The following is a 17,125-nucleotide window of genomic DNA, read 5'->3' on the forward strand; positions in this document are numbered from 1 at the left end:
CACCCAGCTGGCTGCTGTCAGGTTCTGGTTAATGGCACTAGAGCTGGCTCGGGGAGCATTTTTGGCCCCTCGCGGCCGCCGTACCGGGGACGCGCCCTGCCCGCGATGGCGGCGCCCGAGCCGCCGCCGCCCGAGGGCTGCAGGCCGCTGAGCGCGCTGCTGAGCGGCATCGCCCAGGCCGCCTTCCACGGTACCACCGGCATCACCGAGGAGCTGCTGCGCGCCCAGCTCTACCCCGAGGCAACGCCGGACGAGTTCCGCGCCCTGCGCGCCAAGATGGGCGGCCTGCTGCAGGTACCGGCGGCGGGGGGAAAGGGGCTGCGGTGCGGGGGAAGCCGCACTCCCGCCGGTGTCCGGCATCTCCTCCTCCGGGGGGCTCGGGGTGCAGGGCTCGGAGCTCTGCCCTGCCCTGCCCGCGGTGACAGCTCCGGCTCCATCCCCGAGCGGCCTGGAGCTGTGTCGGGGAGGGTTGGTTGGATCTCAGCGAAAGGTTCTGCACCTGGAGAGGGCTGGGCGCTGAACGGGCTCCCCGGGCAGCGGGCACAGCACAGCCTGGCAGGGCTCAAGGAGCGTTCGGACACTGCTCTCAGGCACAGGGTGTGGCTGCTGGGGATGGGGCTGTGCAGGCCTCCGTGGTTCCTTTATGGACCGCGTTGGACACTGCTCTCCAATGCAGTGTGTGGCTGCTGGGGATGGGGCTGTGCGGGGCCGGGAGCGGGGCTCCATGGTTCCTTTATGGACAGCGTTTGGACACTGCTCGCAGGCACACGGTGTGGCTGCTGGGGATGGGGCTGTGCGGGGCTCCGTGGTTCCCTGTGCTGGATCCCATAAAGCTCCGCTCCTTCCGCCGTCCTGTGCCTCGGCTCCCTGGGAGCCCCTCGGGAGCCGCAGCCCCTCAGGCCCGCGCTGTGCAGGGAGCGGCGGCGCTCGGGTCTGTGCTCCCGGGAACGCGAACCTTTCCTCTCTGAGGAGAACTGCAGCTTTCTTTTAAGTAAATCAAAAGGCACCACCAATCATGAGGCAAGCCAGTGTACTTAGTCAACAGATTTTGCTTTTTGTGCAAGGGAAAAGGTCTTTTCCCCCACAATGGAGCCTTTTGGTCTCCGTTCAAAGCGTTGTGTAGTTCCCGAGAGCTGCATGGGCTCAGGGAGCCTCCAGGTGCTGAATCTTGCATGGCCGCTGCCACCTTGTGGGTAAATGCACGCTTGGATTGGCCACATTTATAAATGTGGTCCGTAGTTTTAAACAGAATTGAGAGATTCGGAGTTTGATGAGGATGATGTCACTCACTTTGTGCCTTTATGAAGGTTCTGTCGTTCATTTAATGATCAGATTCATGTGGTGCCCCGAGAAGCCTGCAGTGGAATCCTAAAAACTGATTCCTTCAGAGCTCTCTGGACTTTTTTCTAGTGGGTAACTTAACAGAAGTGACAGCTAAATTCTATGGATCCTCATAGGATCCGTGCTCTAGAGCATCTTAAAGGAGCCCCTCGGCCTTCTGGTCACTCTGAGGGCCCTCTTTCCTTCACACCTGCCAGTTTTGGGGGGGAAGGTTGATACTGGGACTGTGCTTTGGAGGTAGGGAGGCTTAAACTGATCTTCCCCTTTTAGTATCTCCCTGACTTGAAACCTGGAGGGTTTTTGTGTTACGCTGTATTTGCTGATAGCAGCAAACTTCAAAAGTGATCCTCTGTGCTTACAACATCTTGGTGCATCTTTGGATGCCCCTCTTGGGTGCTGGTGTCTCCTCAGCTCCTGAAGAAGCAAAACTTACTGCAAGATCTGCCTTTTCCCTTCCTTGTCAATTGCCATGTGAATTTCTGAGCTTATTTATTCCAGTTTTGATACTTGATTGTGAAAAACCTCTATAATTACAAAAACCAGGGGAAAATATGTCTTTGTTACCTTTTTGTGGTTTTATTTTGTCCTTCCTCTGGGTGGTGGAGGAAGGGGAGCAAACAGTAGCATGACAAAGTCTGGAAGCAGAGAGATTCATTGCCCCTGTGACTTAATTGGTGTTGGTGTCTTCTAGGCAGTGAACATGGATCTGGGCCATAAATCACCTCTTGCTTTCACTGATCTGAGCTTAAACAAGGTGAAGGACTTCCCAGTACCTCTCTGCATTCCACCTGTGCAAAGCATGTGGATTAATAAAAAGTCTGTCATTTTTACTGTAGCAATAAAAAATTTAAATTTTTCTCCCCCTGGATTATACAGAGAGTAGTGCTGGGTTTATGTTTATAAAAGATGTCATTATGATCTACTTCTTCCACCTGTTTCCTTTGCTGCCAATCCATCTGCTGAATATGCATGAATCATCCGACCTCTTTCTAAAATGTCACATTTATTTTGCAGTGAAATCATGTTTCTTTATTAAATTGACTTTTAAAAAAATCTAATTTCTGGTGTGGAGATTCGTGGAAGGCAGGACAAAGCCCTAGGAAGGCTGGCCCTGGAGAACATATGATTTTAATGTTCTGTTAATTGTTTTTTGCCCTCTGCCTTCATCCTTCCCAGCCTCCTGTCCCTTAAGGCTGCAAAGCACTGAGAAACTGGAGGAGAGCAGCTTTTGTGAATTCTCACCCCCAGCTTTTTTGGGTTTTTCAAAGGTTATTTCATCGTGATTAAAACACTAAATTTGTCTGCTTCTTACATAAGTTTAATTTACGGTGTTAGTCCACCGGTCATAGTTCCTTTCCATGTGGAGTAATCCCGTTGTTCTCCTTTTGGTGGCAGTAACCTCTCGCATTTATTGAACGGCATCCTTGGCTGCTGGGTTTAAAGTCTTCTACTTAGGAACAAACTTTACATAGGCTAAATAATAATAAACGTTTCAGCATGAGGAGTAGAACTTATATTTTATTTATAAGTTGGTTTGTTTGGGTTTTTTCTTTTTGACTAATACTGAGGAAGTTACCATCTGTAATAAATATCCTGATGTGTGAATGGTATATAGACATTATATTATATTATATTATATTATATTATATTATATTATATTATATTATATTATATTATATTATATTAGTTATATTATATTAATTATATTATATTATATTATATTATATTATATTATATTAATTTTATCATGTTATTTTTACCATATTAATTTTATTATATTATATTAATTGTTAAATATATTTATATTTCTAAATAATATTATATATATAATAATAAGAACTTGAAATCCAGCATATAAATGTGTTGTCCCTAAAAATTGTCTCCCTCCTGCTAGGGACTGCAGCCCTTTCCCTATGAAGTTGATGTTGTGACCTCAAGAGGGGTTTCCAAAGCATTTTTACCCCTGTTTGACAAGGAAGAGACAACTCCATAACAGGGACCTGCCCTCATGGGAAAAGAGCAGAAAAACACTTGGAAGGTTCTCTCACTGTGGAGGATAAAGGCCCTTGCTTCTGCAGCAAGGATTTCTGCTAACAGAAACATTTCTGCTAACAATTTCTGCTAACTGGGGGAAAATAAATAACTTCTTGCATTTTTTAATAAGGGGAAAGAGTTGCCAATCTTCCCTCTCCTCAGATACCTTGTAATTCCTCAAATGTGTGAGCTGGGTCATGAACTCCAGAGCACTTTGCAGTTGTCCAAATTTCTGGAAGGCTGAGATGGAGAGCAGCTTCAGTCTGAGATAAAATAATTTTGGCAGAGCTAATAGGAGAGACTGCTTGCTTTCAGCCACTTAGATTTGCAGTTGTGCCTGCATCTACTAACTGAAAAGAAAACCTTTTTTAAAACCTCATTCTTCTTGATTCAGGAAAAAGGAAAAAAGTACTTGTCCTGCTATTTTCTGCCCAGAAATGTGTCCCATGTAGTGTTATACTTTTCACTCCAATGAATGACTGGGCTTATAATGGATAATTCTATTTGTTGTTGGGCCAAGTGAAAATGTATTAATAACTTTGCACAGAATTTTGTGAGGGGGGGAATGTCTGTAGTGTTATAATAGGACATACATGAGAAAATCATTATTTTCTGAATTAATGTTTGCCTGGAACAACTAAATAAAATCACAGCTATTTTTTTTTTAGCTAAACACCACTATTATGTAGCTCACTAATCTGGGCACAGCTCAGTTGCTAGCTCACCAGTGTCTGGTGTTACAGCATACATTTTCTTGTATAAACTCTAATCCCACAGTTATTATTTCTTTTTTTTCCCTTTTCCAGCATTGTCTTAGGAGGGTAGAAAATGTCATGTTTTCTGGAACTAGCACCTGTTGAATTGCAGTGATGACAATGTGCATGGGCACTCTCCCAAAGCTCTCTCACTGCTTTTAATGTGAGTTATTTTGGCTTTTAGGTTGGTGTACATGTGCTCACTTCACAAGGGAGCTGGCACAGCTGGCAGGTCACATAAACTGGAGGGGAAAAATGCTTGAAAACAGTGAAGTGGAGAGGAAGGCTGGGTGCAGAATGTGACAGGGTTGAAGAACATTGCCAGGAGTGATAAGATCAGTGCTCCACTGCCTGCAGCAGCAATTTGTTGCTTAGGTATTTCACCTAGAAAGAACAGCGTGCCTGCATCATTAGGGATTTTTTCATGACTTTTTTGTGAATTCTCAAGTTGCAAAAGTTGGGATTTGTGTTGTCAGAGCCTCTCACATTTGCAGTGTTGTTTTCACGGTACTGTGATTCCTGAGGAGATGTGTGGGAGGTGGTGTTAATGCTGGTGGCTCTGGGATTTGGAGGTGATGCTGTTCTGCACCACGAGCATTGTTTTAAACAACAGGCTGTGAACAAGGAGCCTGTACCTTACAAACCTCAGCTAACTACACCTGCAAATCCTCCAGGCAGACAGAAACAAAAGGACTCCCACAATTACACTGTCCATTTAATGAGTGGTATTTCCTATAACTGAGACAGAAAGGCTCCTTTCATCTGGGATTGTCACATGCTGATACTCTGTGACTGTGCCACCTCAGTGAAAATGGCTCACCTGAAGTTTAATGGTTTACCTGACCTTTTGCAGTGCTTTTTTTTTCTTTTTTTAAGCTTAGCTACAGAAAAGTGGCAGATTAAAGAAACGTCATCAGATCTGCGTCACTGGTCTGTAACAGGTGTGGTGGACTCTCTATTGCCCAAACAAGAAGCAAATCTCTGTCTCTCTCTCTCTCTCTCTCTCTCTCCCAATTACAGTGGTGATTACATCTCTGCAAGCAGAGATCTGGTTGCTGTGCCCCACTTGAGGAGGCTGGTGCTCCCTGTGTGTTTCTAGAGCAGGCAGGTCAGCACTGGCTCTTCTCGTGTCTAATGCCTCTGCACTACCTCTGAATTTAAGAATATCCTACTGGAACTTAAATCTGCTAATTACCAGGTTATGGACTTCCAGAACAGCATGCTGCTGAGGAGGTTGGACTCCCTGGTGGTGGCAGTGCTTCATGTCCTGCTGATTCCCACTTTCCCATCCAAATATATGGTTTAGTTTGTTGCATTTGTAGGACTTCTGCAAGTACGTAGCACTTTCATCATTAATGACCTCATTTCTCAAAAAAAAACCCAAAAAAACCTAAACCCTACAGGTGAGATTTCATAAGTTACACACACATATGTGTGTCTGTGAGCAGCTTATTCTGTGTATATAGAGGGGTCTGTGCACACAGACACTCCCATGCACAGAAAGGGAAATATATTGGTTATGCTGAAATTCATTATTCCAACCTGATCCCTACAGTGTTTCTCTTGAGCTGAACAAGAGTCTACTCTGATTGAAGAACAGGGAGTCAGATCTTGCCTTTGAAGATCATTATTGCAAATTAAATGCTTTTACTATGCTTAATTAGTATTCATCAAACACAGGCTGTATGGAATGTATTTGAAAAGGGAGAAGGACTCCCTTAGGCTTCACATGTAGTTTTGTGCCTTTATTTCAGTACCACTAAGGCTCCATTCCCTGCTCCCCAAAGTGTGTGGGAAATGATGGAGAGGGTAATGAGGCTCAGTGCCATCATCTCACTGCACTGGTGATTTTCTGGACTACTTTTGAGTGGTCTTTCCTATTTTAAATGTGGGACTCTGAAAAGGGGAGAACTTGAGCTGTCTTGTCTTCAATTTGATGCATAAAGAAAGACTAGAAGAAAGGAAAGGCTCAGTGCTGAAATTTTATTCTTTATTAAATGCTACTCTAAAAATGGTTTCTCTTACAACTGGTGTGAAGGAAGATGAGTTCTTGCTTGCTCTAGGAGCCAACTGATGGTGTCAAGGAAGTAAAAATATTCATTTCAACCTCCCTGCTCTCATGTGAGGCTGCCACACAGCTGAGCAGAAAATAGACCTTTCTTTCTTCTTTCTTGCTCTCTTTCTTCAGAGAGTGTGGTTAACACATTGACTAGCACTCTGTCAGAGATGCAGGAGTGTGGTGTGCACTTGAGTGAAGTTCACAGCTAGTGCATGAAAAGGAAACTTGGATGACACAACTCAACCTTTTTACAAGCTGAACTTCTGAAATTTTTAATTCCTATTAACACTTAGCTACAATCTTGGCATGATGTAATTTAGATTTTTGACTGTGCTAGTGTGTAGCAACTGGGTGCAGTATATCCAACAACTTACTAGAAAGAAAAAAGTGAAGACAAGACTAAAAATTTTGTATGGTATGGCTAGAATCTGCTAGTATGGCTAGAATTATTGTAGTTTGAAGCTTGTACTCTGGATTTCTTCCAGTCTGGTGACCAAATATGATGGAGCCTGACTTCTTCAACATTTGGATGACATTTGTTTTTTCAATAGTTTATTTAATTAAAAAAAAAAAAAGGAAAAGCTTTAGTGGCGCAAAATACCAGGTCCTGCAAATGTTACATGAAGTCCTTTTCCATTGATGTTTTAGTCCTCAAACCCAATGGGACAGAAGTTGTCAGGTGAGAACATCTGACAGCTTGAGCTGCTGAGTGCCTCCTGTGTTTCCCCAGGAGCTCCCTGGGCAGTCAGGATTAGCTGCAGCTTCCTGGAGGGCTCCAAGATCATCCCTGGGGGATGATTTATTTTATAACAAGGTGAATTGAGTCACTTTATTTAAAGGCAGGGCCTAAAATACCTCGTTTTTAATTCTATAATTATTTTAATTCTATAATTATAATTATCATTATAAATGATGTATGCTTTTACACTGTGAATTTTAAGGAGAGGATTCATTTATGGAGTAAGTAAGAATGAGTGGAACATTGATGGCCTGCATTGTGAAGTTTAAGGGTTCATTATTGGGAAAACCAAACTGTGTGGTTGTTTTTGTTTGGTTTGTTTTGTTTTGGCAGTTTGTTTGTTTGTTTGTTTGTTTGTTTGTTTGTTTGTTTGTTTTGAGGGGAAGATATTTTTGGTTTGTATTCTTAACACCTGAAGCTTAAGCACAGTAGTTTTCCATATTTCTTTACCATTGGATTTACCAGTCATAAACAAGGAAACCAAATCTTCCTTTACTTATTTTAGCCACCCAACTATTTAAAAATTGCACTGTTTGAACAAAGTAAGTTGGACTTGCCTTTTCCTTTGTTTACAGTGCATGAGCGCCTGGTTCTGGTTGATAGCCAAGATCTAATTCAGAATATTCTATCTTTTATAAAGTTGGTAGTTTTAGAATTGTACAGCAAGCCTGGGACTCCCTCCTCATTCTCAGTTCCCAGTGGAGTTCAGTATCTGTTTTTCTGTGTTTGAGGATGCAAGTTGAATTTTTAAAGGTGACAGTGATCTTGGAATGCATTTCTTGATCCCTCTAATTCTCTGGCATATTCTGTATTTACCTCTTTACAATGCTGGTTTATATGTGATTTCATCTAAGTAAAAATAGACTGCAACAATCTCATGAAAACAAGACATAAAATATTCTATTCAAAGAAAATGTGACCTAACATTCAACTTGTCCAAACAGTTTATAGCCTTAAGTGTTTTTTCTAACTATTTAAAAAATATTTTTGTCATTGTGTCACGTCATTGTGCATGTTAATACATTTCTGAAAGCATGTTTTTTCACATCTCTCTCTCTTCCCTAACAGTAAAAAGTGGCAATACAAATATAGTTTGAGCAAAATCTGTGGGTTTTTTTCCAAATAAGGTTAGATTTTTTTCTGGTTGAGATGTTTTGGGATCTTTGCCAAAAGATTTCTACCTCAGCTTGGTGGGTAGTTTTTCCTTTCCTTTCCTTGCAGTCTCTCTGAACTGTGATGTCAGGATTATGAAATATGTTTTGAAGATACAGGCAGACACTGAAGTAGTATCTGTGTGAAAGGCAAGTAATCAACAGACATTTTTACTCCTTGTCTGACATTTACACATGGCTTTGTTGTCTCTCTTCAGACTGTCACATCAGATATGCTGTTCTCTCAGACTCTTTTTGCCTTTTCTGGTTCAAAAGTGGTTTTTATTCTCTTCTGACAAGCTGTTTGTATAAGTACCTTTTAGTTTTACACAGTCACACATGGCAGAAGTATTTTGTGTATTTGGATTAGTTGTGATTCCTTTTTTATTTTTTCATTTAGCTCAAACTTTTAACGTTTTTGAAGTGCGAAAAAATGCTTGTAACTCCCTTTTTCTGTCAAAGAAAAAAATGGTACATTTATGATTTACATTTACTTGGCAAGGAAAGTGGGTTTGTTCATTTTATGACATGTCAGGAAATCTATAAAAAGTCTCATAATGAACAGAAAGCTCTAATGAAGTTGTCCAGTTCATGTGGACAAATGACAGGGAGTTTAGTGAATAGGAGTAGCCCCCAATTGACTAAAAGACAAAAAGACAAAAGCCACAGGAAAAATTAATTGAATTAGTTTGATGCCAAGGGTTGTAGTGTCTTGCAGCAATTGATTGCTGAGGTTTGTAACAGTTGAGGCCTAAAAATGTGAAATCTAAAAGCAGATTTTCAGCAGCAAGCAGTTTCCACTGGTGGGGTACCTGCAAGCTCTGCCAGCCACAGCAGTGAACAGGGCTGGGCAGGGACAGGGCTGGGCAGGGACAGGGCTGGGAAGGGACAGGGCTGGGAAGGGACAGGGCTGGGCAGGGACAGGGCTGGGAAGGGACAGGGCTGGGAAGGGACAGGGCTGGGCAGGGACAGGGCTGGGAAGGGACAGGGCTGGGCAGGGACAGGGCTGGGAAGGGACAGGGCTGGGAAGGGACAGGGCTGGGAAGGGACAGGGCTGGGCAGGGACAGGGCTGGGAAGGGACAGGGCTGGGAAGGGACAGGGCTGGGAAGGGACAGGGCTGGGAAGGGACAGGGCTGGGCAGCACAGGGCTGGGCAGGGACAGGGCTGGGAAGGGACAGGGCTGGGCAGGGACAGGGCTGGGCAGGGACAGGGCTGGGCAGGGACAGGGCTGGGCAGCACAGGGCTGGGCAGCACAGGGCTGGGCAGGGACAGGGCTGGGAAGGGGTTCCTACAAGCTTTGGAAACCTGATGGCTTGGCCAGCTCTACTGATGGATGATTCCAGCAGCCCAACCTGATGGAGACAGAGAACCACCCTCTCTGGGGTAATCCCGTTAGTGTTTGATGGGATTCTCTTGGAGAGGGCTTTGGTTGATGTCTTAGCAGTTTCATCACATCATTAGCTTTTCCTCTCCCCAAATGTTAATTGTATTTAGTGCAGAGATAATGTTTGATACAGGAAATGGCAACTAGATCTTTATGGGAAAGTGAGAGATGATTTCTTCCAAGCTCCCTGCTTTGGCCTTTGCTCCTATCAGGTGATGTTTTCCAGCAACAGGGATGGAGAGGAGGATTTACACTTGGGAATCCCATGCTGAGGAGTTTGACCTGTTGCTCCTTTCTCCTCATAAAGGTTTGGCTGTTTGCAGCCACCAGGTTTGGGGAACATGTTTTATGTTTCACTGAGCTGACAGGAGGGAAAACAATTTTCCCTGTGCTGAAAGGAAGCCCTGGTGGCTGGGATCCTGAGAATGGAAGCTTCCCTCTCACCTGTCAGCTCTGTCAGCATGTAACATGAGTTGTCAAAGTAGGTGCTGAAGGAGCAGCTGGCAGAGCACTGTTGCTTGCTTCCTGTGAAGCACTGTAGTCTGTAAGCTTGTCTCCTTTCCTGGCTGATCTGTGTGCTGCTCTGAACACAGGGTTATGGCTAAGGCAGGGGTGTGTTCCCAGCCTGGGCTGGGAGTGCAGAAATCCTTCTTCTTGCAGGTAGGAAATGGAACTCCAGCTGCTGCTTAGAGTGGCAATAACAGGTAATGCACAGTAGTGCTGGCAATTGGAGAGATTGGAGTCAGAATTTGCCACTAAAAGGGAGTATATGGCAGCAGTGGAGGGATGAGACTCATAGAGCTCGTGTTTTTCACTGCTAGAGCATCTCTGCTTTATGTCCAAATGCAAGCCAAGGGACAGATTAGCTGAGGTAACCATTAACTTGTAAGATGCAGACAATCAAGGTACTCTGAGTAAAAGTGGAAATTTAATTCACGATACTGAGTCTGTTTCTGTGCTTGGTTCATAATAAAGCAAGTTTGTGCTGATTTCACTGACAGGATCACTGCTTGCAAAGCTCCAGCAAGCTCTGCTAATGTCTGCACCATTACTGCACTCAGGGTAGGGCTACAACTTTTTTTTTTCCATGTCTTCCAAATGAAGAAGTGCTCCAACTTCTATTTTTAACTCCCCTAAGTGAAATGAGATTAGACATGAAGCAGTAGTCTACAGCAGCAAGTAATTTTCCCAGAATGATTGTAGAAACCTGATAAACAAAGATCTCTTTTATTGTAAGAGAGTAGAGGGGAAGAAGAAAGGGCTGAGCACGTGGTCTCCCAAGGGAATGACAGGTCATGTCACCAGTTCCAGGACTGTCACTGTATCTGTCTCTCTTTTCTTGCTTTTACTCCATCTCGTGGGTTTTTTTATTTATTTATTTACCATCTGCTATTTTCTGTCCTATCTGGATTTCTTCTGCCTTTTATTTACCTCTCTGTCTTTGACAATAGTCCATTAAACAGCTTTCATCTGATGAGTGTTCTTGCTTCTGAATCCAGCTCCTTCAGGGCTGGAGAAGAAACCATTTTAGACTGAGTAATGTAACCTCTAAAGATCTGTATGTTCTCCAAGAAAACAGCTCCCTTCTGCTGAAACTGAGTTCAGGGAGCACATGTGTGTGTACATTCATTTTGAAAGAGGTTGAACCTCTCAAACTTCTCTGTAATACAGTTGCATCTTTAAGAATACTGGGAATATGACATTTCTTTCCCTCCACCCCAAGAGGCAAAATGCTTTCTAAACCACAGCAAAAAATTGAACTTGAGTGGGGAAAAAACTATTGACAAAGTCTGGGATTTTTTTTTTCTTTGCTGTAATTCAGTAGAGTACAGGTCAGGTTAGACAATTTATAGTTGTATCTTTAATTTCAGTATATTTATATTTTTAATCCTGCTATATCACCTTTATTGTTGCAAGTACATCTGCTATTAATAGAACTTTTGTTTTGTTCCATGTTTTATCTCCCTCCAGCCGGTCCAGCCTATCTGTGCTCTCTGAGGAGCACTCTCCATTGCCTTTTTTCTTGTATAACTCTTCCTCTTTCTATTTTAAATAATACAAATGTTTTGAGAACTTACACAGGAAGGAAGGGCTGGTGCTTTTTTTTATGTTTATTGCTTAAAATCCAAGCTTTTAGTATCTCCTCATAATCTGAGTCTGCAGGCATCGTTTGGATATCCACCTATGAGTGATGTTGTCCGTGGGTGGGCTTGTTCTGTTTCTGCTATTAGTTTGTTTTATAAGTGCTGTAAGTGTCTAAGTGTCTCCTCTGTAGACAGAGTAGGTGCAGACTGAGTAATCCTGGTGGCTCTCAGTTTTCCTTCAGCTGAAGATGTTTTCTGGGGTGGGGGAGCCACTGGAGGCTTCCAGGAAGCGCGGTGTGACCGCAGGAGCACAGCTCAGGTTGCGGCTCCTCTGGTGGCTGCCTGTTTTCATCAGCCCTTCATCCTCTTTTGTCATCAAATGCATCTTCACACCACAGTAAAATGACACCTTCTGCAAATAAATTTAGGAAGTGGTGTTTTATGGTGTTGTGGGTTCAAACAGGGCATTTCTAGCAGCTGCACAGACTCCTGGCAGGGGCGGGCTGGAGAAAAAATATTGTGGTCACTTCACATGCTTTTAAAAACTAATGCTGAGGTCTCTTTTGTGTTCAGTTATAAGCTAGATCAAAAATAGCTGAGTATTTACTCCCCTGTGATTGAACTTTAAAGCAAAAAAAAAAAAAAATTAACAAAGAACATAGTTTGGTGAGCTTGTATGCAAAAAAAAAAAAAAAGGTTGGTGTTTAGGGGATTTCTGCTTGGTGGGAGCCTGGGAATTGTGGGGGTGAAGATGGAGGAGTGAGAGAAGAAGCATGGAAGTGACCCATTGAGAGGAGTTTTTTCCTCTCATGTGCACAGTTGACAAGTCCGTGTGGAATCAAGCTTAATAAGATCAGGAAAACAGGAAGGATGTAATTTTCAATTTGCCTGAAACTTGATCATCCACACACACGTTTTTCCCATCTGCAGTAGCAGTTCCATAATTTTTGTGTTGGTGTGTATTGCGAGTTCTCCCATCCAAGAAGAAAGCTTGATGAAAATCAGAAGTCAAATTTAAAAATATTTACAAGTCTGCTGAACCTCTGTTGACTTGGTGAGTGCCTCCTTGGCAAGGAACCAAAAGGTTGGAATAAAAAAATAGTTGTTGCCGAAGACCTGTTACATACTGGAAAAAAAGTAAGCTACAGGGTTTAAATAAATGTATTTATTAACCTCTTAATGGTTCACAGGTTCAGTGGTTCTTTTCTCTTAGCAAACTGTTTTTGCTGCTTTCACTACAGCCCCATAAGAGGTAAATAAAAGTAATACTGGGACATGGTATGGAATGTAAATAAAAGAATTTGTGTGATCCCCCATGGATTTGATGAAGATTTAAGATGAGTTAAAATCTTTCTACTTTGTGGTAGAAATACTGAATGTATTAGGGTCACTTGTGATTTCTGACTTAGAAATTTCTGGGGGGTGTAGAAGCCTTTAGTTTTGGGGTTTTTTTCCCAAAAGATGGATCACCATTTTCATGTGCAGACAGGCTGCAGGCTGTTGTATCTAATTTTATCTTAATTCTGATTCTCAGGAGAGCTCTTGGACTGTAATAAACAGTGTTTGTGAGGCACAACCTACCAACTAGTTGCAAACCTCCACTATCTCCAGAAACGTGGGAAAGTCTTCTGGACTTTTATCCAGGGCCCATCTGTGGGAACAGCTCGTTTATTACAGGGCTGGACATCTCAGCAGCCCTTGGGGGAGTCAGGCTCCTGCATACCAAGGAAGGCCCAGAAACCACAGGGTTGGGAAGATGTTGGATTCCTCCTGTCACAAGCTGCTCTCTGCAGAGGAACACGCTGAGCTGACTCTGACTGATAGCACAGTGTCAGCAGCACTCATGTGCTGCTCTGAGCTGCTTCTCTTCCCTGCAGGCAGCTGCTGTTTGCCCCCAAATCCAGGAAATGTTTCATCCTGAGGCTGAGAAGTGAGAGATGCACGTTGGTGTTACCCAGAGTGGGCTTTGTGTGCTGAAGATGTTCAGCTGAGCAAGGTTCCCTGGCACGTTCCTCCTGTCTGCAGCTGCTTCCACAGCTCCCTGCGTGCATTCCTGGGGGATCAGAAATGGCTTGCAGGGCTCTGTTTCTAAAAGCACAGGAATGAGAGGGGCTGTGGTGCAGGAATAACCTCTTACCCCACCTCCCAAAAGCCTGAGGAGGCGAGTTCAGCACCACAGCCCATGGCACTGAGTTTGTTTCCTTGAGCTTGGGATTGCTTTGTGCTGCAGGCTGGCACTTCTGGGGGTCAGCTGGAGGAAATGCCTCCACATGCTGCTGTGCCCAGCTCTTAGAGCTCTTCTGTGATGGTTGACAAGTCATGTTTTTCTTCTGAAAATGAAATGTGTTCTTTTTTTTCCCAGTGGGTTTTACCAGTTGTTGTTTCTCACTAGTACTGCATGCTTGTCAGGCTTTATTTCTCAGAAGAGATAATGAATTTAAGTCTGTTTTCCTGTTCTGTGTACCAGGGCACATGTCTGATGGATCTAATTAGGCTAATACAAAACTCTCCAGATTACCAAATATTGTTTCATTAAGGAAATGGTATTTGAAGTCTTATTTTTATTGGCTGAATTGTATTTGAAGACACAGTGGGTTTGTATTGAAGGAGAACACAAGGAGAATTCAGTATGACTAAAACTGTTTCTTGCTGTTCAAAAGCTTCTGCCCAGCCTCTGGAAAGGAAAGGATTTGTGTGCTTGTAATGACATACTGTCCATAAGCTGTGCTTTCCTGGGGGGAAAAGAAAAAGTGTTTTATCAAATCACAAAATACATAATGTGAGGAAACTTTTAATATCTAATGGTGTTGTTTTACAGACTCTAGTTTTGAAATAGACATTTCTTACTTAGATATTTAAGTGAATAGTCACAGTAAAGTTAATTTACATTTGGCACTGGCATAGAACAGCTGTGATTCTATACATTCTTAAAAGAGCTTTTCTGGTTTTTGTTAGTTGAAGATTTTTATGTTGAAATGGTAAATTACTTGTGATTACCAACAAAAACTGAAATTACCTGAGAGTATAAAGTCTCTGTAACATAATGATGTGTCACTAACAGTACAGTGACTGAAGATATGGCAATTATTCTGCACTTTAAGGTCTGTCTGGGCTAAGAAATTGGCATTAATAAGGTGTTTCACTCTTAGAACCAATGCTGACAGTGATTCAGCTGTAGCAGCAGATGGATAAAACAGGTTTCAATACCTTTAAGTTCTGAGAATTTTCCAGTTGGGATGCTAAACTGTGCATGTGTTGTTTATTCCAGCAGTGAAACAATCCTCACCATGGCAGTTGGAGTTGAACAACAGCTGATAATTGTCATTGTCCTGGGGCTGATAAATGCTCATCTGAGGCTCCTGGGGTTTAATAAAAGCATGAGAGGGAGACTTATAATCAGATATATTTCATCTGTCTCCAGATATAAGCACAGAAGAACCACTCATATTCTAACTTAAATCAATCCTTAGAAATACCAATCAGATGTATCCTCTATAATTGGATATTCTATGTAATAAATGAGCATTGTTAAAAGTAATAGAAAGAACTGTTTGTAATGCTATGCAGAATGTGATTTGAAATATAATTTTTTGCCAAGTTAAAATAAAACATTTCCCAAGCTTAAAAAAATTCTGAAGTGAGGCCCTTCATAGAAGCAATGGAGTAGAACTACATTTGTTTGAAGAATAGATTGTGTAAATGTTCATGCAACAAGAGACCAGAAAGATCAGCAAAGACTTTGAATAGTCTTTTTTTTTTTTTGTCCACAGTGAAATGTTTCCAAGTTAAGATGAAAAAGAATACTAAAATGAGTTACTGCTCTTATGTGACTTGAAAACCATTATAGCCAGTGGGATTTGTTTAGAAATTTCAAAGAAAATATGTCTTCATTAATTAAAATCTTCATGCAGCTGTACCAAAATATAACTCTTTGTCTGTACCCACTTCCAGATAATTTTTTTTAAGGAATTTTTAAGTAGTAGTCATATTTCCAAGAAGGGAGAGAATGAATTCTAGTCTGAATGCTGGATTACAAGGCTGTGTTATTTAAGGTATGCATTATTTGATAAATACTGCACCAAAATACAGTATGGTTGCTACCTTTTGGGTTCTTGCCTGTGTGCAGTCAGTTTCTTTTATGTGTAGAGTATTAAACTGTCCCTGTTGTGTGCACCTGTGCACATGTGTATATGAGGGAGGTGTAAATGATGGCTAATTATCACACATGGTTTCCTCCCTCTGGCTTTATGTGGCACTCTTTTGGTAGCAAACTGTATCAGGGTGCTTATTATACATAAAGGTGCAGAGTTTTTAAATGTAGCTCACACCACACCTTAATTAATCAATCTCTTGATGTTCTTTACCAAATAGCCAGGTTGAACTGTCCTGTATATGCTCTACTAATATTGTTTTGTGTTCCTTATGCTTAAAAGTTCCAGTTTGGTCATAAGCTTCCTTGTCTGGATACTCTTCAAAGTCAGATTTATATCACGTGTCAAGCACAATAAGAACTTTGTGTCTGCAGTTTTTTATCAGCTTAGAAGGGCACTGCCAGAAATCTTCCTGCATCTTGCAAAAAGGGTTGTTGTGAAGGGAGTGAGGTTAAAAAAAAAATCCAGAGGATTGCAAATGTGAAATGGTCAAAGGTTATGAAATCAAGCCTAGAAAAGGGGTGCCTGGTATCACCATGAACCTGCATTAGGTTAACATTTAACATAAATGAGGTTTTTAGCCATGACACCTTTGCTTCACTCAGTGCAGAGGACACAGTTTGTGTTCTTGGTTTCTGCACAGGAATAAAACAGAAGGCAATTTTCTGCACAGCTGAACTGGGAAGAAAGTCTGCATCTGAACTGGATCTTGCCAGGGCTTGCTGCAGGTGCTGGGTCTGTGCTGGGGTCTGTGCTTGTTGATTCACCTGCCCTCCTCCCCCGTTCACATCAGCCAGCCCAGGAGGAGTACACGAGCAGAAGCAGTGTCACACAGCACACAAACACAGATGCAGTGATGTGAAAAATATTGAAGCAGAAAATACTCCACACTGCTGTTAGTAGACAGTGTAAGATGTGGCTGTAGGAAAGGACTGTACGTCTGAATAGCTTTTCTTCTGGAAATAAAAAGAATTGCTGTTTTCACTTCCAGCATAATGAGTTAGTACAGGATAATTACCTCTTAAGTTAAATATTTCTGATCTAAAGCAAGCAGTATGTACCAATATGTCAAATGCCCTATAGAAAAGCCAGAATGGTGCACTAGGCAGCTCAGATTTTGGAATAAAATCACAGATGCTCCTGTTAAGCTGGAGCCTTAATACAGCCGAGGGTTTACTCCTAGTGTTGATTGCCATTTCTTTTCTCAATCACATAACAGATGGCAGCTGATCTATTGTGAAAGCAAGGCAAGGCAGCTCATCCCTTGTAAAAAAAACACTGCAAACACCTCCATTTTTAGATCAGCACTGCCCAGTGTGCAGACAGATAGTGTGAGGTGCACAATGTGTGTGTCCAGCCCAAAGCCACACAATGTCACAGCCCTGGCTAAAGGAACGAGGCTGTGGTTCCCCAGTGCCTGGAATGC

At 42.5% G+C, this 17,125-nt stretch overlaps 1 protein-coding gene across 1 annotated transcript in view; it reads left to right on the forward strand.

Annotated features, from left to right (window-relative positions):
- Positions 1-97: 97 nt before the first annotated feature.
- Positions 98-17,125, forward strand: part of COMMD1 (copper metabolism domain containing 1) — a 62,323-nt gene continuing 45,295 nt past the window's right edge. The window contains exon 1 of the mRNA XM_059468751.1: positions 98-294. Coding sequence (XP_059324734.1) covers positions 106-294 — 189 coding nt within the window. The 5' untranslated portion in view covers positions 98-105. The remainder of the gene's footprint in view (positions 295-17,125) is intronic.

This window comes from Ammospiza nelsoni, chromosome 3 (genome assembly GCF_027579445.1).
Source record: "Ammospiza nelsoni isolate bAmmNel1 chromosome 3, bAmmNel1.pri, whole genome shotgun sequence".
Taxonomy (NCBI): domain Eukaryota; kingdom Metazoa; phylum Chordata; class Aves; order Passeriformes; family Passerellidae; genus Ammospiza; species Ammospiza nelsoni.